Source organism: Colias philodice, chromosome 13 (genome assembly GCF_061535455.1).
Source record: "Colias philodice isolate Cphi_HAF_F1 chromosome 13, ilColPhil1 Martin Lab GWU primary, whole genome shotgun sequence".
In the NCBI taxonomy this organism is placed as follows: domain Eukaryota; kingdom Metazoa; phylum Arthropoda; class Insecta; order Lepidoptera; family Pieridae; genus Colias; species Colias philodice.
Window position 1 is genome coordinate 7,665,664 of NC_143098.1, and position 26,694 is coordinate 7,692,357.

The window sequence follows — 26,694 nt, forward strand, 5'->3', positions numbered from 1 at the left end:
TTTTCTCGTATTTTTTTTTTTACTTAATTTTCAGCATTTTACTATTTCATTTAGAAGATAATTCTTCGTAGATTAAGATTATATAAGCAGCAGTGATGTTGATTAAATACATTTGTGGATTTACCTTCACGAACCGATCTATTCACGGGAAATAATGTCCTTTGGACAACTTACACAATAGTACTTTTTTAAATGTTAAATTCCCTTAAGAATTAAAACAAATTCTTCTAATATTAAATAATAAATAATATTTTGATATTTGTTCTATTTACACCCAAAATACGAAATATTTTTATTAAAATTGAAACGAATGATGTCTTTTGAACAACCAAATAATGTTTCATATATAAAAAAGTTTCAGTAAAGCGGAAATAGTGATATTTTTTACAAAAAAACTATTAAGGCGAGGTTGTTACGTATCGCATTATTGATTTTACTTAATTAAAATGAACTGATTCTCGATATAACTGAATGAATGAAGTATAATGTGATTTTCATATGGGGACATCTTAGTTGTAGTAGTAGCGTCTTGATTTTTGAAATGTTAAAATTACAATTAAACTAGACATAAAATCGCGTAATAAAAATGTGTTCCCGAAACAGCCGAGTAATAAACAAAACATGAACTATTTAACTGTTAAAGTATAAGTTTTATATAATTATTGTCCTAGGTACAACCAAATTGTCCATGGTACAACCACTTTGGTTGGCCCAGTGACTGGTTGTCCGCGGGACATTTTTAACGTTTTGAGCCGCCAAGCAAATACTATTGTTATTTTATATATTAATCTCAGCTCACACTAAATTATAGACGAAAGCGCATCTCGTGTAGTATAATTGATAACAATGCATCAAGTACTTATGCTTTAATCACAGTTGTCTGACGGACTGACAATAAAGCCACCCCACACTCACCAACATCGCTCGGACGACTGTTGCCGTGATTTTATACAAATCAAAATGGCGTTTGAGCCCGACAATAATTGTTGTGTTTAGCTTGTTGTTTAGGAATCTACCGCGCCATTTGTGTTTTGTTTCCATAACTAAATTACGGTTGTCTGTGAGACCTGTGCCATGTAGATGATTTATGGGGACAAAAGTAAAATGCCTGAAAATCGTATTATATCCAATAAAAAAAAAATATTTGTATGTTTTTATGTCAATAATCATGAACTGAATCAAGAAGTGTATTTGGTATTTATGGTCGTGATAGTATGTGTTCGTGATGCGAAGTTTGTTTATGCATAGTAGCTTGGGGACAAATGTGATAGTACTGGAAAATTGCATTTAGTCTCTGGACAACCATGAAACTACGCACAAATTAATAAAACAAGTAAAATATTGTTCACAATAATGTTAGAAAATATAAAGAGGAATATAATTAAAACCAATTTAACTCTTTCTGATTTCATGTTTATTAATTATCGTTCAGGGACATGATGCGTGTACCGTCGGACCATTAAAAGTTGATCGACCCACATACACACACATATTAAGAAAAAACACTATTTTTAACGTTCATGATATTTTTGATGTCATTTTTGTTATTTAAACTAGTTAAAAAACAGTTTAAAAAAGTTCTGTCTTGGACGTCCGTGTGTCTGTATGTGCGGATCCTTTTTCTTGTTAACACGATAGCGACCGAAATACTTTACTAATCGAGTTTTTTTTTTTTTTCTCTTACGCTTAAGTATGCTCAGGAATAGAACCCTTTCATTTTTCAGGGTCTGATTCGATGTGGTTTAATTGTTATTAAATAAACAAAAATAATAATTAATAAATATTTATTAAAAAAAAATTATGAGGCGTGCACTTTTGGATTTTCCAAATTATTTTGTTTCTAATCTCAAATTTAAATTTCGAATATCGCCCGCTGCCCGCTCCCGCTCAAATAGTGACAGTTTTATTATCCTATCCAGCCAGTCCACCACAGAGTAAATAGTAATTTACCGACAGTTCGCCAACAAACTTCGCGCGGTAAACGCGCCCTCGTTTGAAATATAAGCGTAATGCAAATTCCCGCGTCTTGAATTTGTTTACTTATAATGTTAACGGAATAACTTCCATACTCGAATAAAAAAAATATTATTTAAGGAATGCGCAGTTCCTGAATTTGTTTTATCGTTCATATTATCAGTATTGGTGACAAAATTTATCGGAAAGTAACTTTTTCCTAAGAAGTAAGTATTAACACTTTTCAAATTTTAATTGTGATCATATTTAAAACGTTTCAATCTCATTTGTTTTTCAATTGAAAATGTGTTACTGAACTACATAATGATGCGTTTTTATTATTATCTTTCAATCATCACATACCTACGAGATATTTTTTCGACCGTAACTAATTGAGTTAACTTTACTTATTTTATTAACCCTATATCGAATATTAATGTATGACTTGTTTATGTACATTTTAATTGTGCTTTTAATTTGAATGTCTTTAATCTTCATTAATTAATAATTATTTAGGAATTCCAAAATTATTCCTGAAATGTTTTATATATAGACCCACGCTTATCATGACGAGAATAGGTATATATTATTTTATCAGACACTAAGTTAAGAGGTTATCATAAAAAGAAAGTTCAGATCACAAATTCTATCATGTAATAATATTTAATATAATGATACGATAATAAAATTATCTATTAGTTCTATTTTCTATAATAATAGATTTGGCATAATGCAAAAATGAAGCTTGTCTGCTAATTGTTTGTATATATTGCTTGTTTGTGATTAAATTCGAATTAGTCGTACATTACATCAATAATATACCCAACTATATAAAGTATTAAGTATCTCAAATAATTGTTTATTTTATGGTCTTAAAGAAGATAATTATGTATGTTAAATTAAGGTGTATAATATAAAAATAAAATAATATAATGTTTAGCCTATATTTCCATTATTGGATGAGACGCTTCTATTCATTTTACTATGAAAAACTATACATTTTAAGAGGATATAAGTAATATAAATTCCTCAATATTATGTTGACTAATCTTAGATACCTACGCGTACCTAGTACTCTAATCCCATAATCTATTGGATTAAGTTGACAATTCTCTGAAACTTACACTGCCCTCTATTATTTACCTTACTTTAAACATTAAACAATAATAATTATTATGTACGACTGTAATCCCTCATTTAATATTAGCATAGTATATAATGAAAAGTGGTATACTTAATCTTAGTTACTAACCTGTACTAAATTTCCATAATCTCTTAGATTGCATAAAATAGCAACACACATCTCCAGTAGACACTAAAGGTACCTATTATTAGTATTTAAAGTATTCATTATAGCTATTAAGATAATAAGTACATAATTTAGTGATATACTAGAACAATATTTCAATATCAATGAAGTATATAAGCCTATATTATGAACTTTCACGTGAATATCGTTAAATAATTGTTCATAGTTTGTACCTATATATTATCTTTATTATATACTTAATTTAAGAGGCAACAATTATATTACCTATAAAATTAATATAATATGTATTTTACGGTCACGATCACGATGAAACACAACAATGTGAATTACATGTTATACCTTCATACAAAAACACGGGGTATAATCAATAATCATAGTACATATTATGTTATAACCTTATTACAAACTTTATGTGTTACAAGATATCAGAGAAATAATACCTAACAATAGGTTATAGGTATATCACCTATCATGAATATGGATTTTCAGGTAGGTACCTAAGCGCGTTACCTTCAGGCCTATAATACCTTCCTGCCTTTTATTAACCGACCTCCAGAAAAAGGATCTTCATCCTTTTCTTATAATCGCGTTATAATGTGTGTTTTTAATAACCGGAAGATAGCGTGATACGGCCATTTAAAATGTATTAGATTTTTTCCAAGTAATAGTGCCATAGATAGCATTCTTTAGACCATTCTTGTTTATTATATTTACTGTGGTTTTATGAAATTAAAATTCTTATACATGTTGTAGTTATAATATAGTCAGGTCTTATGCATTATATGTACTTCCAAAAATGTTATAACAGCCCATATCCAAACATACACGCAAGTCCCACACACATGCGTATTTTTTTTATATTTAATAATAATATAATATTTTAATACTTGACACAAATATTTCAAAAGTAGAAAACTATATTAGATAAAAAAAAAACAAAATCAAAATCATTTATTTGCAATTCAAAATGGTATTATGTAACTTACATAATTAACTATATAATAGTAGAGTAGAGTACATTATGTACTTACATATTTAAATAAGTAAATAAAAACATGTTTTCTAGAAAGTCTATTTCCTCTGAAATTTTAAACCGCTTTTACGAAAACATTGTCAAGGATTGTTAGTAGTGAGTAAACAGCAATAAAAATGTCGGATATTGTGTAATATAAACTACCAACCACGACAGAAGCTCTTAAGAATATTAAATTTTAAAGAAACTTAAGACGCCTCATATAAAACAAACGCGCACATGATTTGTTTACTTGATGCCTTCAAATAATAAAAATACCTACTTCAGATTTCGTGACACTATGAAGAATGATCTAAGATTCTAAGGTGTAACCGGTAACGTAATATGATTCTTGTTTTACCGCTGTAGTTTAGACTTTTTTGTCACAAAATATACATCTTGATTATGTTACCGAATATACATACATATTTGCAAAAAGATGTTAGATGGTTTATCATATTAATGCTCAAGTCAGTCTTTTAACGTTCTTTTTGTCTGTTAGAATAGCATAAATAAGGTTTTAGAAATTAGAATAAATCAGTCACTGATTTATAATTACATACAAACTACTAATTCACATTTTTGTGCCACAGCTCGAGTAGGTTATCAAGAAACTTGCTGAGTGATATCATGCAAAATGAGATTGCATTCTAATGTTACCTCGCAGAATTTCTATTTCTTATATTACAGAGAGTGCAAGGACACCACTAAGTAAAATTTCTAGCTTACCTGTCTTCATATCTTTGAACAATGTTGAAATGTTGCTGATCTACTAAATGGATGTTAGGTAATATATTTACATATAAAGCAAAGTCAACGCAACAACCACTATATTTTTTAAGCAATACTAAGGCATAACAGAATTTGATAAAAGTCCATTTATAATGCTTACATTGTGTAATGAAAATACATATGTACCTACACATTTGCCAACTCAAAGATAAAATGGACTGGAGTGCTAACATCGTAAACCTAGTTTTGCCGATGAACCTACTTAAGGAACAAAGCGATAAGTTAGTAGGTAATGAGGTACTTAATTATTTAACCAGAGCAATGACAGCCATTTTAAAAACATTAATGAACAATGATTTTGGCTAATTGATCTGCCCTTTTTGGCTTTCTTAACTCATTGTCGTTAGAGAGAACTCTTGTGTGGGAAACTGTCCTTTCAACAACTTCAACACAACGCTCATAGATAGTACCTATTGTTGTTTACAATAAGCTTTACAATTTTTTAAACAATATTTTTTTTTATTTAGTTCAGTAATTTAGAAATTATTTCAATTAAAAGTGATGCTCTATTTGGAGAGGTTCATATTGCTTTCTCCGTTAAAGTAACACGGAGGAATTCGTGAGAAAAAATACAAATGGAGCAAACAAAACTGAATAAAGAATGAAAGAAACGCTTGCGTGGCTGCTTAATATTTAAAGTCCTTTAATACTGGCGCAACTTAATATGGCACTCGCATTATAAATGAGCCGTACAACAAAGAGCGTTTGTGTAGGCTAGCATTAAAAGAGATCAACGATAATGCATTCCAGAGCAGAGTACAATGAGCACACTCAGCTGGATGCAAGGGTAACAGAATTATAATGACATGTGAATGTTATGATTAGCATTGATAGAACGATGTGCAAGTTTGTGTTCATAGCTGGATTTAATTCCTGAAACTGATTTAAATAATTTTTTTCACGAAGAGAAAGCTAAATAATTCCTATACAGATTACAGGTACGTCTGTGTTATCTGGTTTTATGACTTGTCTCTAGCTGTGATTAACGGCTAGTACCTATTCGCATAACAATACTTGTAACTTAAAATAAGACAACTTTCAAAATGACTCTACCACGACTCTACGTTTTATATGAATATAATATTTAATTTAATAGTAGTTAGGTACAAAAATATAAAGTTCATGGTTATAAGCACAGGTTATGAGTTATTGCTTACTTATACTTATACATATATATAGTCGCTACCTGCTACCGTTTTGTTTTAAATAACACTTTCTAAAAAATATTCTTAAGATGTTTATGCTGAAATTTCAATTTTTATTGTCTCGTTCTGTGGTCTCGTTATTTATTTGGGCCCATTATTTATCTATGGAAACCAAACAAAACGTCCTCATAATAAATCGACAATATAAAAAAGAAAACTGTGACTTATTGGACAACCTTTTAATTATGTTTGTTTTGCAAAGAATAATATTTTTCAATAATCCACAAAATGACGATCCAAAGGTGAAAATATCTAGCGTTGCTTAGGTATGCAATAAATTTTATTTATTAAGTAAAAAATATACATATTATCAAGGTTTCGTAAACATGTTATCAATTAGTCGATCGATAAACTTGGCAAAACGGTCAGTAACCTGTAAAATTTCTAGTGATACCTATATTTTGCAAATATATAATATATGGTCCGTAGCCGTGCCGATTTCATTTAGATTATTTCAAGAAACCTAGCTTGGTTGACTTATATCTTCGATATGTATATAGTACAGCATCCTTGCTTCCTTGCACATTGATAATATAAATATTCATACAATTTAAGGAGTGATAATAATACAATCGAAAACATAATATTATACTTACCTACCTAAATAGTACTTATAATTAAAACACATACCTACTTATCCGTCTTCTTCCAAGTTCAAGCCGCAATACTACCTAATATAGTTTTAAATATAAAGTGAATAGTTGCAATTACAGAAAAACAACAATACAACAGACGTCCACTGTATCTCCCATATGCCTAAAAATGACTCATGAATCCTGATATCTAGACAAAAACTGATAGAAATAATATTGAAATATATTTTCGTATCAAAGCTGTAGGCCACAGCTTCAAGTATAAATTAAATACAGAATTAATAACTTTACATCCGTGTTGATATAATAACAAAATTTATCTTCTATCTGTATAATTATTACAAATTAAATTAATGATAGCGTGTTAAGGATAATTAAATTTTTTGTTAATCTTTAAACTTTTTTTTACCCAAATCCATATTCACACGTGCCATACATATATTAACAGGATATGAATTAAGTGGTAAAACAATGAACACCTTCTCTTACTCAACCCTCAATTTTATATCCTAAAATAATAAATGGAAAATGGAAATCTTCAAGAATATCATCTCATCTAATATGAGATAATATTTACTGATATTATCTCATATTAGGTGAACATTTTTTTATTATTTAAAAAGCAATATATCATTTTATATATTATTTACAATCACCGTATCATTAAATAACAATACCAACGTCCAACATAATATTACACAAACGAACATTTAACTTATATCCTCAATTATTTGTCTCACTTCAAATCCCATATAATAATATTCACACGACTGCAACGTTTAAAATAATATTACTATGTATTATGACAAACTTTTTTGTTAAAATCTGAATTGGAAATGGACAAGAAATGTTGTGAACAATGCACGTTACACATAATGGGAACGTTAATTATCAATAACTCTGTTATCGTAAGAGTTATGTGAAACACGCTAAAATCTGTTTATCGCGAGATTCGCTGTATGCCGGCATTTGGAATCCAACTGAGAATTGTTGTTAGATGTATTGTTTATGCGCATGCTCTAGAAAGCCAGCTCGTTTTGTAATAAACGCATTTTACAAATGAAATATTTGCACCCGCTTTTTGCACCCAATTTTCGTAATAGTAAGTATTTGAAGAACTTCAAGTATGCAGTAATTTGAAAAATATGGTAATTTTTCAACATAAAAGTGCCTAAGTATATATCTAGAATCATTCAATATCGAATGAGTGCTGCTGTGAGTTAACGCATTTGCTAAAACATAGACAAGGTAATTTATACCATAACTTAAATTATTTTTTAATATAAAAAAACACATTTAAATTAATAAAAAAGTTAGATGATCTAAACGTGTTTTATGTCGCGCATAATAAAAATAAAAACTTGGTATGCAGAATCGAGTATCCTGTATCCAATATAAAAGTTTATATTTAAATTCCTCACTATGTTGAATTTCATTAAATTGAATTTTACACGAATTCTATTCTAATAACTAGTGTAATTTTGAATATCATTTAAGCTCTTGAATAAAAGTTTGACTTTATACTTAGTTTTTCACTTGCAAATTAGCTTTGTATTACGGAAATGTTTAGCTAAGTAACTTCCGTTATGGTTATTTAATCGATATGAATGTTAATCCTTTAACGATGTGCATTTTAATGTAGTTATAAAGCTGTGCATAGATAATGTAAAAATTAGTATAAAATAGTCCATTATCACTTTCTGCCTTCGCCTTGTTACACGACATGCGATGTTGATGCTCCCTCGTCTTGCATCTTAACCAGTATTTCACTTTCTATGAATTAAACATTCTCTCGTACCCATGCTGGATAATAATTATTGATGTGCTATTGCTTCGCGTATTATCTAATAAATAATTCTTCGTGTAACTTATATGCAACATTAGGTAATGGTTAGATTAATAAATTGCTTTCGGTTATGTAGTTTTGTGTTAATTTGCGTGGCCGTCAGTATATAATTTTTAACGTGTTTGGATAACAACATGACTTATGCATTCCGTACATAAATAGTTTATGCACCAAAGATTTATTAGCATTCTCCTTTCAGATAATGTTAATCAGAACAAGTTTGTTCCTGCTATGTACGCTGGTTATATCCGTCGTTGAAGCCACTGTACCAGTGACGGCCAGTGCGAATGAGATCAACCAATTACCGAGGAAAAGGTCCGTGAACCCAGGTGCTCCCTTATACCCACGTGCATCGGAAACCAGAGATGTAAAGACATTAGATGGAATATGGAATTTTAGAAAATCGCCAACAGACCCGGAATTCGGTTACAAAAATGGATGGTACGAACAGGATCTCGATAAGGTAATTTAAGCAATTTCAAATCAAATATTCAACAGGAAAATTTTACAGTTCATTGCTTATTAATTTTGTTTACCGACGTTTTATTTGAATAATGGCAGATTTTTCAATAACTTATTCGTGGAATCTTCTCTTTCTTATTCGTTAAACAACCATTTCAAAAATGTGTTATTTGCTAGATTTTTGATAATTTACAGGTGACATCTGTATATTATTGTGTTATACTTTATTGGGCGGATAAGATTTATCCAAGGATTGAAAAATCGGCCCTAAAGCGAATATTTATACTAGTGACATAAATACTTGAACGTTATTCACACGTAAGAATCTGCTTGTCTTCGTCATGTAAAGTAAAACATTTCGAAACCGAGTCTCCTCGTGCATAATGTAATGCGAACGGAAATTGTGAAATAAAAGTTCGTTTCCCTGGGAAACAATCAAGAATTATATTGCAGTGAAGACAATTTAATACGCACTTGTAATGTAATCTCGAGCGATGACAATTCTTTGATATACCTATATGATAAAATCTTTTCACAAGATCTACATTACCTTTTACTTTAGATTATGAAGAATATGATATGACTAATATTACTTATCTACCTTAGTCATAGTTTTCTTTGGTTTTTACTAATATCAAAATATGATTCAGTTTTAACAAGCACATTTATTATTCAGAAAATGTAATAAAAAATTACTCGATACCTTCTTATGAAACTAAATCATAAACTATGTATACCAAAATTCATGTACATTGTTCAACAGACTGGTCCCGTGATACCAATGCCGGTACCATCGTCATATAATGACGTGGGTGAAGACGCATCGTTACGCGACCACGTTGGTCTGGTGTGGTACGACCGCCGCTTCTATGCCCCATGGTGGTGGGGGCAGGCCGGACAGCGGGTCTGGCTGAGATTCAGCAGCGCACACTATGCTGCTCAAGTTGTAAGTATATCTAGGAACACGATAGTTGAAAGGATCTTCATTCTATTGACTCTCATTCAGATTCGCAATGAAACCTTAATCAGAAATCTGTTTTGGAATACTATAATGTAATTGTTATAGTATAGGGATTCTTATTTGATATTTCATTTAGAATCTTTACCGGTGGGTTATCACTTATTTAATTTCCACATAACGCAACTGATACCTACTCCTCTTTAAATTACTAATAGCTTAATAAGTAATTATGGATGAAAGGCATTTAAAAACGTGAAATACGCCGGTATTCCAATGTGTGTCGTGAGTCTCGTGACTAAGGTGTCACAGCCATACAACTGTCAGCTGTCGCTGGGCAATTGCGATCATGTAATTGGATTGGACAATTTGTCAGATGAGTCCGGTCTTGCGACCAACATTTGCTCGGAATTGACCCCGTGCGAATTCCTTAATTCACAATTGGATTGGGTACTTTAGGGATCCTTTACAGCATATTACTCTAATTTCGAAGTATTTTCGTTTCGGTCAAAGATTATAGATTATTGTTATGAACAATCGATTGTTCCATATATAAACAACGGATAAGTGGACAAACAACGTATTGCAGGTATAATACCTTGTAATGGATTTCGCAGACAATGACTCCTCTTTCATGTAGGTGTTATCTGAAGGTCCTTTGATATAATAACAATGGAATGAGAATATTATTATTAGAATACATCTGTTTTTTTTTATTATTGTTCTGTTAAGTATTAATGTAATTTTAATTAATGACCATCAAAAGATCTATTGTTATGCCTCACTATGTAATAAGTGGTTATATTCTGTTTTTGTCTTAAAAACAAAATAATACCTGTGGTATTGCTCTCTTCCTCTTAAAAATCACGGGAATTTTTTATTTTTAAAACAATATATATTCTATTAATTTTCTCATCGTGCAATTTGAATCACAATGAATGAAGCTTGGGTAATAATAAGATAGCTATAGATTAAAAGAAGTTGTTGACATTTTTCTCATCTTCACGAATCTGTCGGAATCGATTTTCTCTACATGGATGTATTACATGTATTAATGTGTGTACATTCGCATTAATTTAATTTTCTATGATGAAAATCTTTTCCCAGAATAGACATATTTATTTCCTAATTGCGAATGTTTTCTACATCATGAACTGCAATAGAAATGTCATTAAACCTCATAATATAGACCAAAGTACGTTATGGCATCTTGTGGTCGATTTAACAGCTCTATAAACTATAATCATTTCTAGAAAATCAAACGTGTTACTAACTATAACACTGTACCGTTCTGTGGTTTGACTTATGTTTAAGGAAATGTCTTTTATATCGTTATTGTTATTATTCAGTCAAAGGATACCAACTGCGAACTTATGGCAATCGTTCTCTCTCTTATAACTAAATAATTGGAATAAGGATCATACTACCATTTCTCATTAAAATAAATTTAATTGACGATAAAATAACCTTAAATTTTTACCTCAATAAAATAAGGTTTGTGGTTTCTTATCGCTCAGGATACATTAACATACTATCTGCTAATAATGTAATTAAGGATACCGATGATAATTTAACTTGTAAAATACCCGTATTTAATTTAATTATGCATTACCGTAACAATTTCCTTCCTGAGAGAAACTGAGAACTTTTACTGTCGAACAAATGTGCATAATTATTACTTCAATATGCGATCATACTCACCTACTGATACGATTACTTACTTACTTATTATGGATTTGCGTGACATTTTACGGACTCCTTTTTAAGATGTAGATTTGTTATTTTCTGTTCCAGTAGAACGAGTTACATATCCATACAAAAATCTCGATGAGGCAAAAAATAGTTTTCTTTTCAATTTTCCAGTAAGATTTTCAAATGCATTGTTCATGGTCAACTAGGTTTCCACTCATGCCTAGCCTGCGTCATGAAAGAAATCCCACATATTCCCTTTCCCGTGGGATTTCGAAAATGAAATTATTTGACTTTAATGACTTTCTCAGGTCTCAAGTTTTCCCTGTACAAAAATTTCATCCAAATCATGTCAGTTGTTGAGGCGTGAAGAAGAGGCAGATAGACAAGTAGAGTTACTTTCGCATTTATAATATTAGATAAGAATCTTTAGCATAATATCAAAACATAGTATCAGGTAGATAAATTATAAAAAGGATGGTCGGTTCAACCAAAGTGTTTGACATCTATTATTTCGAAATGATAAATATTTTCCCAAGAAAAGTTTCCATTTATAAGATAATGCACTATACGAATATGTAACCTACTTACGTAACAATCGAAACTATCGTTAAACCTATTTGCACTCAAACGATAGTGTTATCAATTATCATTGACAAATAAACAGCTTTTTAACATTAAGTTTCGTAATGCAACTTCCTTAACGATCGTTTTATCTCAAGTACGGAAAATTTAGCCAACCCCGATACACCGTTTTTCAGTTGGCTTATCTCGACGTTATTTCCAACTACCTACATCTGTTGTCATTCTAATGGTTTATTTATATCTTCGTTGTATGTATTATATCAATTTATGTATCATATCGTTATCAATATTATAATCATTGTGATTAAATGACGAATACATTGAAGAATCCTAAGATTTTATCTCTTCTCTTATATATAAAAATGAATCGCAAAATGTGTTGGTAAGCGCATAACTCGAGAACGGCTGAACCGATTTCAATTATTCTTTTTTTATTATATTCCTTGAAGTACGAGGATGGTTCTTATGTAGAGAAAACGTAAACATGTACCACGGGCGAAGCCGGGGTGGACCGTTAGTCTTATATATAAAAATGAATCGCAAAATGTGTTGGTAAGCGCATAACTCGAGAACGGCTGAACCGATTTCGATAATTCTTTTTTTATTATATTCCTTGAAGTACGTGGATGGTTCTTATATAGAGAAAACGTAAACATGTACCACGGGCGAAGCCGGGGTGGACCGCTAGTTTATCATAAAATACCATAATGTATAGGTAATAACCAAAACTTCATCTACTCGGCTTCGTAGGGCCATCGAATACCTATTTCCAAATATGCATTTACGGAAATTTAAGAGCTTCATATGACCTGTGGCATTTATTAGGATGTATCTGTGCTGAGACGGTGTATACCTGTTTCCATCTGTGATATTATGTTATTAAAACTCAATTCAATTATTTGTTGAAAATCTGCTTTGAAAAGTTCTAATACTAAAAACTAGCGCTCCGCCCCGGCTTCGCCCGTGATACTTGTTTACGTTTTCTCTCCAAAAGAACCATCCTCGTACTTCAAGGAATGTTATAAAAAATAATTAACGAAACATTCATTTTTATTATACCTATAGATAACTTACTTGTCTTCTAGCCTATTTAATTGCGAGAAACTTTATGGCTATGTGTGCTACTTTTTCCTAAGAAACAATAATTTACCTAATGTAGGTTTGTAATATACTATACTAGTAAAAGATAAACAACTTGTAATAGGTAATAGGTGTATTCAATATGCGCATTTATTTCAATGATCAAGTATTCATTATTAATTTTCTAGTGGGTCAACGGGAAATCAGTAGTGTACCACGAAATAGGTCATCTGCCTTTCGAAGTTGAAATCACAGATGTGGTGTTATATAACACAAGTAATCTGCTCACAGTCGTCGTGGACAATACCTTACTGAGCGACACAGTCCCGCAGGGTACCATAAAGGACATTATTATCGCGTGAGTATTTTGACCTATATTTATTTATTTGTATGTTTGTAACATTAGGCAAGATGGTTATGTAAAGTTTTTTTTTTATTTCTAATCATCATTATCATAATTTCGTACTTTTTATCGTTTCTTTCTTGCTGTGGTGTTTTGTGCAGTGGGTAAACTCCAACCTGGGCCTGTTTTATCATTCTTCAGTCTTTTTAAAAGTAGAAATCTACGTTATTACTGAATTGCATAGGATTTTTTTTATTTATTGTCTTTATATCCGTTTTGTTCATATTCTAAAATATTTTTTTTTTCAATCTTTAAAGCTCTACGATTAATAACCATATAGACATTTTTTAAACACCAATTGATAAATGAACAAGGAAGTATAAAAATTATTGATTATGCTCATTAGAGCTCAAACATCCTCATTTATTATTTGTCCATTGTTTATTGTAAAGTCTATAACGAGAATATGTTTTATTCAAATTAAACCTGTATATAATTTTCATTGCGACAGCACTTTAGAATGCAATGTAACAATACTGATGATATATAACTAACATAATATATTATTATGTACACTATTGTCTAATGTGCATCATTAGGAAAAACATGAAAATTATTCAAAGATATTATAATTAGCAATAATATCTGACTTTATGCAGCTATGTTACTAGCTTTAACAAAATACTAGAAAACTTCCGCACAATTTTCTAAAATCACACAAAAAGCAGCGACATTTCCTAAACCCTATTTTCTTTAAACATTCCATCGTCGTATTTTCAGATCATTTTTCTACTTCTTTTTTACTTTTCGTTAACTTATTCACGAACATTTACATAATTCAACCATATAGAAACAACAAAGTCCGCCAAGAGCAAACATACACATTCGACTTCTTCAACTACGCGGGAATCCACCGCACCGTGTTCCTGTACACGACGCCTCAGACATACATCGATGACGTCATCGTCAATACTGATATACAAGGCCTTACAGGTGAGGTTTTTTGCTAGTCTTGAGATACTTAAAAATCAATGATCAGGTTGTTGAATCAATCACCTACTTAAAAGTTTTAACTTTTTTATATAATCCATGATCGATTACTGCCCTGCGGTTTTACCAGCACTACTCCGCATAAGTCTGCTCCTATAGATTACTCATTATGAGTATGAGTAAGGTACTCGAGATAACAAGCTAAAAAGATTAAAGCGTATTTCCCACTGAACATTGATATCAGTCTATATAGTGATACAAACAATCGCAAACTTATAATTTCCATTCAAATAAAATTATTTATTACTTTAAATATGTACCTATTTCTAATTCTATACCAATACGAAAAATATGACCAATTCAATAAGTTTGAGTTGTATGCATTGGTTTGTTCATTTTAATCGTAATACACCTTATCGACCTAATCTCAAACAAACAATAAAATAACTGTAACACTCCATACTGACCTAAGTATTTCGTATTATTCCATTCTATTATTTCAATGTAAGTAAGTAACTTACTTTTCTCTTTAGATATGGTATAACTGATGAAGCCATATAAAATTATAAAAAATATTTCTTTGAACCAATAGTAAAGAAAGACATTCTTAAGAAAATAAACAACAATGTTAGAAATACTGCACAATAATTACAACAAATATATGATGCTAAGATATCACGCAATAATTTCTTCGAGAAATAATGAATTATTTATATTTTCATAATTTATCTGAGAATGTTAATAATAACAATTCTCAGATAAATCACTTTAAATTGCATATTCGTTAACACCACTAATTGAAATCTGTTGTAACAAACAATTAAAGCATTACAAACCATAATTAATTTAATTAAAAAATGTTCGTACATAACCACACATAATTAATTATATGAAGGACTGCACGAAGATGATCTAGAATCTAGATGAACTCTGTACTTTTCATAAAATTTCATTTCTAATATCATATCTTGACGATTGTTATTACATATTCAATTGTAACTTTTTGTATGAAACCTCTTAATAAAAAAAATTTAGTAGCAATTCATAGTCCTTTCAACTTTAATACCTGGTTATACAACTTAATAATAACAACATGAACCACGAATAAAATTTGTAAATCATTGTCTTGAGCATTCATTTTGAGATAAGGGTCATAGTTTTTTGAAGTTAAACTTCTTTATCGGGGTTGGAAAAATTTAGTGTAACATTTTTGCGTTACGCCGTACGCGTGACATTTTTGCGTTACCCCATACTCGTGACATTTTTAAGGTCATAAAGAAGTTTCACTTCTTACGTGTGTACTCTAGTATACGCATACATTTTTTTATCCTATATTTTCTATATCTTTAAAATCCACTTACTAAAACCACAAAATCCCACAGGTTTCGTAGTATACAACGTAACATACAAGAGCCACACAAACGCACAATGTGTAGTGCAACTGTTCGACAAGAATGACACGCAAGTAGCTGGGTCACAGGATTGTGCTGGGTTGTTGGAAATCGGCAATGCTAACTTCTGGTGGCCGTATCTAATGCACCCTGAACCGGGATATTTGTATACTTTTAAGGTTGGTATTTTATGTAAAAATGTGCACAAAGTTAAAATTTATTTATGGAAAATTGTACACTTGAATGTATACAATAAAATTTGTGAGTCAGAGCGATAGGATTCTAAATAAATTCAATCTTATCAATGTAATCAACCACTTCAAAATTCACTTCAACTTTTTTGAAAGGCATTTCACAATTTTTAGATGAAGATTATAACCAGATGTTATAAAAGCTTATCTATAACATATAAAAACTTTATATTCCAAAATTCGAAATGCCAAAGCGCGAGTCCTTTAGCTGGTTTAGCAAATCAAATTATTTGTTAACATATTTTCTGATTTAAGAACCCCATTCTAAAAAAATCTAGATATTACAATTTATATTCTTTTTGATTTTTTTTCTCGTACTATGTTATGTTATGTTTATCTTGTGTATAGCAGAATGAAATTACTTATCACTACATAGTATAAAACAAAGTCGCTTTCCCTGTCCCTATGTCCCTATGTCCCTTTGTACGCTTAAATCGTTGAAACTACGCAACGGATTTTGATGCGGTTTTTTTTAATAGATAGAGTGATTCAAGAGAAAGGTTTATATGTATAATAACATCCATTAAATAGTGGAGAAGTACTGTTATTTTTGAGGTTTCTAATGTGATGTCGTAAAAAATTTCATTCTTTCCGCTTACATTGCAAACGCAGGCTGAACCCTACGAGTTTTATCAAAATAATGTACTAAGTATTATACACATTGAAAAGGTCTACAGAAAAGTCCGCGATGGTATATGTCTATCTCTTATGGATAACCCACAATAACTTTTTTTTGTCATTTACTTTTTACGACAAATAATGGCTAATTTTCGATGCGATTTTAACCAACACAGCATTAATCCTTAACCAATTAAATACCTTGAATACATTGTTCATTTAATATAGATCTATATGGCCCTTTACACCGTATGATTTAAGTGAATATTTTCGAAGATATTACAGATTTAAAAATTGCGGGACGTAGCGTTAGCGGCGGTACCGGCCGGCCGGGCCGCTATGTTTTTATATACAACGTTCACAGTTTTTCTGTAGTGTTTTTAGTATCAGCATTGCACCCGTGCGAAGCCGGGGCGGGTCGCTAGTACATAATAAAAAGACGTGTGGCACTCGAGGACTGCCGCGGTAAAGCTATTGCATGCTATGCCTTCAAGCCACACCTCCGTGCCCGTCGGAGTGGGGAGCGTGAGGTTTTTTCGTTACGGAATTTCTGGATTCAGTCCCCGCGCTCAAGGCCCGCGATAGAAGCTATGCAATAGCTTAAAAAGATATGAATAACCATATTTTTTTTTCATTTTCAGGTATCTTTAATAGGTCCGCTTGGTGAATTAGTTGACACGTACAGTCAAAAAGTGGGCATCAGAACTGTGACTTGGAGCAACACAACCGTGTATATAAACGACAAACCTATTTACTTGAGAGGATTCGGAATGCACGAGGACTCTGATGTAAGAAAACTTTTGTATTCAAAAGCTTCTGATAAATTTGATATGAAACCATTTTTTTTATTTCTGAATATACACTTACTTCAATAAAAGTATGGATGGAATCTAATAAGTAATAGCCAAATAATATTGTGTCAAAAGGAAGGTGACCAATGCTCCTACCTAAGAGACACATATTTTAACCCTTATTAAAACGCTGGGAGCTATACTTCCCACGTCTCAGATTGAAGTAAATTGTGTTTTATTTTTATATGCTTAAACCTAATGCAGTGTAATATTTATCTACGCAATCTTAACATTTTAGAGAACTTTTTTTCATGGAAACACTTTTCAGAAAATTATTACATGTCATGGTAAACACACGTCAAAGTCAGGTGACGTGATTTTGCAGCCGAAAACGACCGTTATTTTTTAGTTTTTGGTGTAGTGCTCAAAAAAAATTAGATAAGTAGATTTGAGTTCTAGCTATGTAAACTAGACGTTACGGTTGCGTGAAACGTAAAAATATGCCCAGAATCTTTCTTTTATACCTTGGTAGAGTCGATTGAAATTAAGTCTTTAAGTGGGAAGATATCATCCCAGTGTTTGTCACTGCACACGACATTCGGAAATTCTACATATAAAATCTGTGTGTCTAAAAAATCTTTTTTAATTGGTATAAGCAACTTATTTATTGTTATTCGTTATTTCCTGATCAGATAATTAGAAATCTTAACTCAATACATTAGTATTTACCTATTGTTTTTATTTTGTTGTAGAAAAATGCCATTTTTATGTTGAATTCATTCATTTTTCAATTACCGAATTCTTCCCTCAGTAAAAGAAACTTGCATTGATGAGTACTTTCACCTCCTTTATTAAAAAACTTGATCTTTATAATTTTTTACGATAACATTAAATTCACAAGTGGAGTCAGGGCAACTAACTAGTGTTTTAAAATATTGATGTCTGGAGTGGACACTGGGAGCTATAGTTCCCACCTTTCCAAACTTTTTACAAGAGAGAACAGATGACGGGATATATACTTCCCACCGAAAAGAGGGTACTTCCCCCCCACTAACCCCTTTTTTGTGTGTATTTTTTAAATCTACGACCCAAAATTACCCAGGAACGTATCTTACTTTTTTGTTAGCTCCTCCACAGGCTCGCGTTTGAATAAGGGTTAAAATATCTTTACCTACATTATTATTTAAATAAGCGGTCACATTGGTCCCCAAAAAAGACAAACATAAAACTTTTATTTATGGAAGATTCATTCATTAATCATCCGAATTCTTACGCAATATTTCAAGAAGTGTATGCAGGTACAAGGCAGGTACCCACAATAAACAATGACATACCTTGAAAAGCATCCAACAAATAATGTTTCTATTTAGAAATTAATACTTACTAATAAAAATATAAATTTTCAGCTCAGAGGAAAAGGTTGGGATCAAGTACTTTGGGTGAAAAACTTTAACCTAATAAAGTGGGTAGGAGCAAATGCTTTCCGTACTTCGCACTATCCTTACGCAGAGGAGATTTACCAAATGGCTGACGAACACGGAATTATGATCATAGACGAATGTCCTAGCGGTGATACTGAGTAAGTATAGGGCATTTGTTTATTTATGAACATCGATAATTTCGTGATTTAAGATCAAATCCTTAAATTTCGAAGTTTTGCCTATAGTGGAATATTCTTGCTCGGAGGAGATATGCCTCCGAGCAAGTACCTACATGCGTAAGTACGGCATTAGGATTATACACTAGGGTCTCAATGGCGATACTGAATGAGTATAGTAATTTTATTGCGATTTCGTCTTTCAAATATGTATGGTTTTTTTTATTGTGTGTTTGATTATTTATTTGAACTAGATCAGGAACTACTGACTCGAATTGAAGAAGTATTTTTACTTCCAATATTCCGCTTATCAAGGCAGGCTTAATCACACCAAACCAAGATGCGTAATATCTATAAAAAAATTTAGGCATATTATATTTTAGACATTAGTTGCATTATTCACTTAGTATTTTTTTCTTTTAGCATATTCACAGACGCATTACTAGAGAAGCACAAGCAATCCCTCACAGAGCTGATTCGTCGCGACAAAAACCACCCCAGTGTGATTATGTGGTCCATCAGTAATGAACCTAGGTCTGCTAATTATAAAGCTGATGCTTACTTTAGGTAAGAAAATCATGTTTTTTTTTTTATTTAATTACAATTAGCCCAGAATATGAAAATATATTAGAATTTTCATATTCTGGGCATTGTATCTGATTGGTTAAGTTGGACCAACTATAGACTACAAGCCCGCATAGGACAAAAATATGGGTCAAATGAACCACCAGGGGACATATCTAGAACGATAGCAGAGCAAAAAATAATAAGATTCATCACTATGCCGTCACTTGTAAGCTGTCCAACTGAGTGCAGATGAGAATTGAAAAGTACAGGTAGACTCGGTAAATTTTGGTCATATATTTTTGTACGGCATTCTTAACCATCGATAGATCCATTAAAAATAATAAGAAACCGCTCAGTGCCGTACAAAAATGGTGGTCCACCAAGTCGGAATTTTTATTTAATTTCCGAGAGTTACCGGGGGTAAATTTGGTCATTTGACCATGTACGGCATCTGTGTCATACTATTGCTATACTGCTTTTAATCCATTATTCCGCAACGCCGTACAAAAATTATGGGGACAAGGGGAAAAAATCGAGAGTTGTAATCCCCTCTCTTTCCCCACTCCAGGGGGTCATTTGACACAACACGAAATAAATTTATTTTTAAAGTATTTTATGCATAGATAATATTTTTTCATGTGCCGTACATTTTCGTTGGTTCAAAGGGGAAAAATCTGAAAAAGAAAAAAATCCATATAACGAAATGTTTGCTTTATATTTTTATAATAAAATATAAATATACATTAATATTAAGAAGCTCGAGGTGGTTAATTATCACCTTGGAAAGTCGGAGTCAGGTGGAATGGACTCCGTTAAATTGATGAACTAATAAAAAAGCTATGAACGAAAAGATGTGAATTATATGCAATCAGTCAATGAATACAGGTAAAGTCACAAGCAAATGCTAGTAATATATACATATTCAAAATGTACAAGTAAAGCGCTTTCAAATGATACCAAACACTGCATATTTATCTTAACTTTATTTTTTTACTCTGTATGTTTTGTCCGCTAGAGGGCGCCACATTAGATTTTGTGAAACCCCATATAGCCTTTAGCTAGCTGGTCGCTGGTTATCCAGTGAACAATTCAGACGCTTCTCATGATATGTCATTCGTCGAATTCTGATAAGTAGTTTAGAAGTTACGAGGGAATAGATGAACATACAATACATACATGACCTGTAAACAACCATAACCCTCCTTTTGCTTTGCTTGCTATGCTATTGCTTAAAATATGTTAATGCCGTACTGTATCAAATGGCCATAAAGAACCCTTAAAATTGTAGCTTTCGTCGCTTTCATCAGCCTAAAAGATGTGGTCTGCACAAAAATGTACGGCATCGTTTTTTCCTAATTTATCTATGTTAATACTATTTAAAACAACGGATAAAGTGTAGAAAACTATTAAATTTCATTAATCTACGATGTTTAAACTTTAACAAAATTTCTGGTTTTGCATTTCTCTATAACTTTTTTTAGAACGGTTTCTTTTGAACGGCAATACTATACAACAATTGAATTTTACAATATCATGTTAAAAAAAAAGTTCCCGTACAGGGTCAAATGACCTTACAGCTCTTTATATCAAGAATTCGATGAAATTAAGATGATTATTGGTATACATTTAAAAGAACAATTATTTTTTGACGGCATTGCTTTTAATAGTACTTTTGAGTGCTAGATAATGTTTTGGAACCGAAGCCGTACTTAGTCAAATGACCCCCTGGAGTGGGGAAAGAGAGGGGATTGCAACTCTCGATTTTTTCCCCTTGTCCCCATGATTTTTGTACGGCGTTGCGGAATAATGGATTAAAAGCAGTATAGCAATAGTATGACACAGATGCCGTACATGGTCAAATGACCAAATTTACCCCCGGTAACTCTCGGAAATTAAATAAAAATTCCGACTTGGTGGACCACCATTTTTGTACGGCACTGAGCGGTTTCTTATTATTTTTAATGGATCTATCGATGGTTAAGAATGCCGTACAAAAATATATGACCAAAATTTACCGAGTCTACCTGTACTTTTCAATTCTCATCTGCACTCAGTTGGACAGCTTATAAGTGACGGCATAGTGATGAATCTTATTATTTTTTGCTCTGCTATCGTTCTAGATATGTCCCCTGGTGGTTCATTTGACCCATATTTTTGTCCTATGCGGGCTTGTAGTCTACTATAACAGAAAATTGGTACTTATGCTAATAACCTAATTACCAAAAAGAAATTAAATGGGGTCATTCACATATAGATAAGAGATCCAGTTATTAGGTAAAGTATCTGATACATGATAACCGGGAATGCTTAATTAAGAAATATGTCGAAAAGAAGCCTATAAAAGTTGAAAAATAACCACAATTATTGTAAACAATCCTTGTAAGTGTACATTTATTAATCTTCGTAAATATTTATTACAGCAAAGTGGTAAAACACGTTAAATCAATGGACCTGTCGAGGCCAGTAACTATAGCTATTTCACAGACGTACCTGAATGACAAAGCAGTGAGTATTTATAGTTTATACCCATGACTGAAACAATTATTACAAGCAATACTTTTGAATGCTATATTGATATTATTTACTTTATCAATCTTATCATTAAAAATATAAGAAATAAAAAATAATGGGCGTGAAATATGTTCAGTAGATTTTTTATTTTCTGAACGACACGCCTATAGCGCATTCTAGTGTGAACATTGAACATCACGTTTTGACATGGAGATAAGAAAGTACTTGAAGTACCATATTTTACCACTAGATGTCGCTACAGTTGTTTTTCAGAAACTTACATCACGCTATAATAATTTTTTTTCGCATACGTATATACCCTGAGATACCCGGTTTGGGTATCGCTTCTCGGCCTTTTGGCTAAGATCAAAGTGTAGTATCTGTTCTTTTCAGCTTAATATCTGAAAGTTCCCGCACAGCGGGACCAGTATATTAAACTGATTTTTGTAAACCGACGGGATGTTCGGGGCTCGCTCCACTCCCGTCACGGGTCGGCCCGGCATTGCAGTGCCGCCGGGATCGGCCCACATAATTAACTATCAAGCTTTAAGTAAAAGCAACAATAAAACCTGCCTATCTCAATTAGGGCCGATTTTTCAATGCTTGGATAAAACTTATCCGTCCAATAAAGTATTACACGATAATAATATTAAAATGTCACGTAAACTGTCAAATACGGGCAATTAGAATACGTTTTCAAAATGGTAGTTTTATACATTACTAGTGGTCCGCCCCGGCTTCGCCCGTGGTACATATTTGGTAATAAAAGGTAGCCTATTTCCTTTCTCGGGTATCAAAATATCTCCATACAAAATTTCATGCAAATTGGTTCAGTAGTTTAGGCGTGATTGAGTAACAGACAGACAGACAGAGTTACTTTCGCATTTATAATATTAGTATGGATTCGACGAATAAGTTTTAACCATTAAAAAATCAGCCCTTAATTATAGAATAGGCAGGTATCCAGCTGAATATTTCCGAAAGCGCATCACAAAAATTAATAGCCATCGATATCGATACAATCCAAACATAATATTATTATTACGCATTGCTACATTGCTATTAATTTTGAAACCGTTAAAACCTAAACATAATCCCAATAAGCCCTATTCCTTATCCATTTTCCACTGGTTAACATAAACACACATAGCAAACATTCTAATAAAAACACATATATACCATAGCATAATGACATTGAAATATTATTCCCAGGGTCAACACTTAGACGTAATTTGCTTCAACCGATACAACGGATGGTATGCCAATACGGGTTCCCTACTGAACATAGCAACTAATGTCGTGGATGAAGCTACCTCCTGGCATCGCAGGCACAACAAACCTGTGATTATGACTGAGTATGGAGCTGATACCGTCGCTGGCTTGCATATAGTATGTATTCTAATCAAATTAAATTAAATGTTTTACTATCCAAGGAGTAGTAGATTAGTATATAATTTATATAGACGTATATAGCAGTTTATTCAATAAATTTCTATAATATTACTAGTGGTCCGCCCCGGCTTCGCCTGTGGTACCTACATGTTTAAACTATCCTATCTCTCAAGTTGGATCGAACTGCACATGGTGTGCGAATTTTGTTATAATCGGTTAAGTGGTTTAGGAGTCCATTGAGGACAAACATTGTGACACGAGATTTATATATATTAAGATAGATATGTACGTCATTTCTTTGAAGTCAATAAATTAAACAATTTAAATATTTTTCTAATTTAATCAGTTTTTAGTAAATCAAAACTTTAACAACATTAACAATTATTTTTAAAACTGCTATTTTTTCCAGATGCCAGAATACGTTTGGTCTGAAGAATATCAAGTCGCGCTAATGTCGGAGCACTTCAAAGCGTTCGATCGTTTAAGACGCGCGGGATTCTTCTCAGGCGAATTTATTTGGAACTTCGCTGATTTTAAGACTGCACAAAGTATGTATTTCTCCTCATATTTAATTATTATTGGCGGCATATTCAATAGGATTTATATTATTGCAGCCTTAAACTTTCTATCATAGCACATTCATTTATAATGTTCATTAAGTATATATTTTTTCATAATTGTATCAAGCAACAAAAAGTATCTATTAAAAAAAGCAATAAGCAAACTCACCTGAATTATTTACTAATTGTAAATAAGGGCAATAGCTGTTCAATAGCAAAATATCTTATACATATTAAAACAAGCACCTATTTTTAATATGAAATTCTGTATTTATTTATGATAAGTAGACATCGGATTATATGCACTAACAAAATGCCAAAATATGCATGCAAATATGCACTAAAAAAGGCCGAAATATGCACTAAAAACGACTGATATGCCTAAAATATGCACAATACAAAATCAAAAAATCTTTGTTATTTTATATGTTTAAATCAAAGATAAATCAAAAACAGTGAAATTTTCTTGAAATTAAGTATAGTTTTTGTGCCAAAATACAATTAAGCATTTTTACCTAATTTTTGAGCGCAAATTTGTGATGTTTGTCACCCGCGAGCACAGTGCTGCCACCTTAGACCTTTCCGGGCTAAATCTAGCCCTTTTTTGGAATTCAACCCGTGTTTTAAGTTTTTAGCCCCGAAAGGGTAATCTAGCCCTATTTTGAATGGCTCAAAATTTACTTAAAATGGAGCCCATTTTGTAATTTTTCGCCATTTTACCATGCAAAAATAGGGTTTGTTTACTCGCTGAGCGTTATATTGGCTAATAAAGGTTTGTCGACCAATCAAAACTCCCACTACTTAACGAAATATGCACGATTCGGGAAAAAGGCTACAATATGCACTAACGCCGTAATTAGAGAGTTTTATGCATTTGCATATGCAAATATGCAAATGCATATAATCCGATGTCTAATGATAAGGTACCTTACAGCTAGTGATACAATTATAATCGATAATACCAACTACAGGAAACCAATGCTAATTACACTAAACTATATAAAGAGTTACTAAAGTACTATTACATAATAAGAAATGCAACAAACGACCACAAAAAGTCTGTAAAGTTAAAGTTGTAATCTGTGGTTGTAACTGCGAAAAACCGCCGCTCGGCGCTCAGTATTGAAGGAAACTTTCTTTTTTTTTACTGTCAAGCTGTCAACGTTAAAACTCGTGCTCGGAGTGAGAGTCTTTTTGAATTGTTAGCATTTTTTGTAATGCAGTATTATTCAATGTTCTCGCTGAACTGAATTTAATTTAATTTATGTGCATTGTTATCCATTTCAACAAATCAATCTTATACAACACGTTTTGTAATAATACTTTCTGCTTTTTATTGCATTTAATTGAGCGCTATAAAAATTGCATTTTGCACATTCTTTGCATTTTTTTTCTGTAAATTAAATTAGAACTCTCTAAGATAAAGAGCAATAATACTTCAAATCCATTCACAATATCAAACAAATCCAATCGTCAAAGCATATTGACTTAAAATCACAAAATGTATCAAAACATATTCCTTAAAAACATAAATATTTTGCAGACATAATCCGCGTAGGGGGCAACAAGAAGGGCATATTCACGCGGTCGCGGCAGCCCAAAGCGTCCGCGCACCATCTCCGTGCCAGGTATTTATTGATTATTTATTTTACACTTTACTGTGCAAGAAAACAAGTACATAAAGGTAACAATATTACATTAAACAATAGCACAAAGGGCGGCCTTATCAGTGTACAGCTTAGATCATTAGTTAATGATCTATATGGTGTACAGTGATATCTGCCACGCAACCAGGGGGAGAAAGGCAAAGAAGCGAAATAATCGTGTCATAGCAATACCATGGAGAGGCGACGAATTTGGTATCTTTTAAACTTGCCGAAGAAGTTTCACTTCTGACACGTGTGAATTCAACAATAAAATTATAATAAACTAAAATATACTAATACACCAGGTACCTCGCGCTTGCTGCTGCTGAGTCGGGCGCGCCACCACCAGAACTTCAATACTACGTCAGCGACCATAAACCGCCTGTACATGAGGAGCTATAGACAACAGTGACCATAAACCAGCCGTATATGAACCTAATGAACCATAGATAATAGCGACCATAGAGTATAGTCAACCCGAAGGAGCTATAGGGCGTATTCAGAAAGAAAGCTTGAAACTTATAAGCGCTTATCGGCGCTTGTCATGTTCATATATTTTCCTGCGTGGGTTACCAGCACTGACAGGAAAATA

At 32.1% G+C, this 26,694-nt stretch overlaps 1 protein-coding gene and 1 non-coding gene across 4 annotated transcripts; both read left to right on the forward strand.

Annotated features, from left to right (window-relative positions):
* The first annotated feature begins 1,948 nt into the window (after positions 1–1,948).
* Positions 1,949–26,515, forward strand: LOC149483497 (beta-glucuronidase). Of its 3 annotated transcripts, none has more exons than XM_089702548.1 (14): positions 1,949–2,180; positions 8,871–9,134; positions 9,897–10,079; positions 13,634–13,803; positions 14,639–14,781; positions 16,161–16,348; positions 17,680–17,826; positions 19,236–19,408; positions 19,850–19,993; positions 22,414–22,498; positions 23,717–23,893; positions 24,306–24,444; positions 26,000–26,084; positions 26,408–26,515. In XM_089702548.1, exons 2-14 carry the CDS (start codon positions 8,874–8,876, stop codon positions 26,502–26,504), a joined length of 1,992 nt encoding a protein of 663 aa, XP_089558674.1. In that variant the 5' UTR covers positions 1,949–2,180; positions 8,871–8,873; the 3' UTR covers positions 26,505–26,515. The 3 variants fall into 3 exon arrangements, with proteins under 3 accessions (XP_089558674.1, XP_089558672.1, XP_089558673.1); XM_089702546.1 differs by lacking the exon at positions 1,949–2,180 and adding an exon at positions 7,931–8,073; XM_089702547.1 differs by lacking the exon at positions 1,949–2,180 and adding an exon at positions 8,037–8,189.
* On the forward strand, positions 22,845–23,037 carry LOC149483498 (U2 spliceosomal RNA). Its single transcript, XR_016316544.1, has one exon. It is a non-coding gene; the product is annotated as a U2 spliceosomal RNA (small nuclear RNA).
* Positions 26,516–26,694: the final 179 nt, after the last annotated feature.

What these genes read in the sequence shown, in the direction of transcription:
- LOC149483497 (XM_089702548.1), top strand. Translation starts at nt 8,874, where the DNA reads ATGTTAATCAGAACAAGTTTGTTCCTGCTATGTACGCTGGTTATATCC. An exon ending in TGTCCTAGCGGTGATACTGA is followed by an intron (nt 19,409 to 19,849) that starts GTAAGTATAGGG and finishes TTTTTCTTTTAG; the next exon opens with CATATTCACAGACGCATTAC. An exon ending in GCGCACCATCTCCGTGCCAG is followed by an intron (nt 26,085 to 26,407) that starts GTATTTATTGAT and finishes CTAATACACCAG; the next exon opens with GTACCTCGCGCTTGCTGCTG.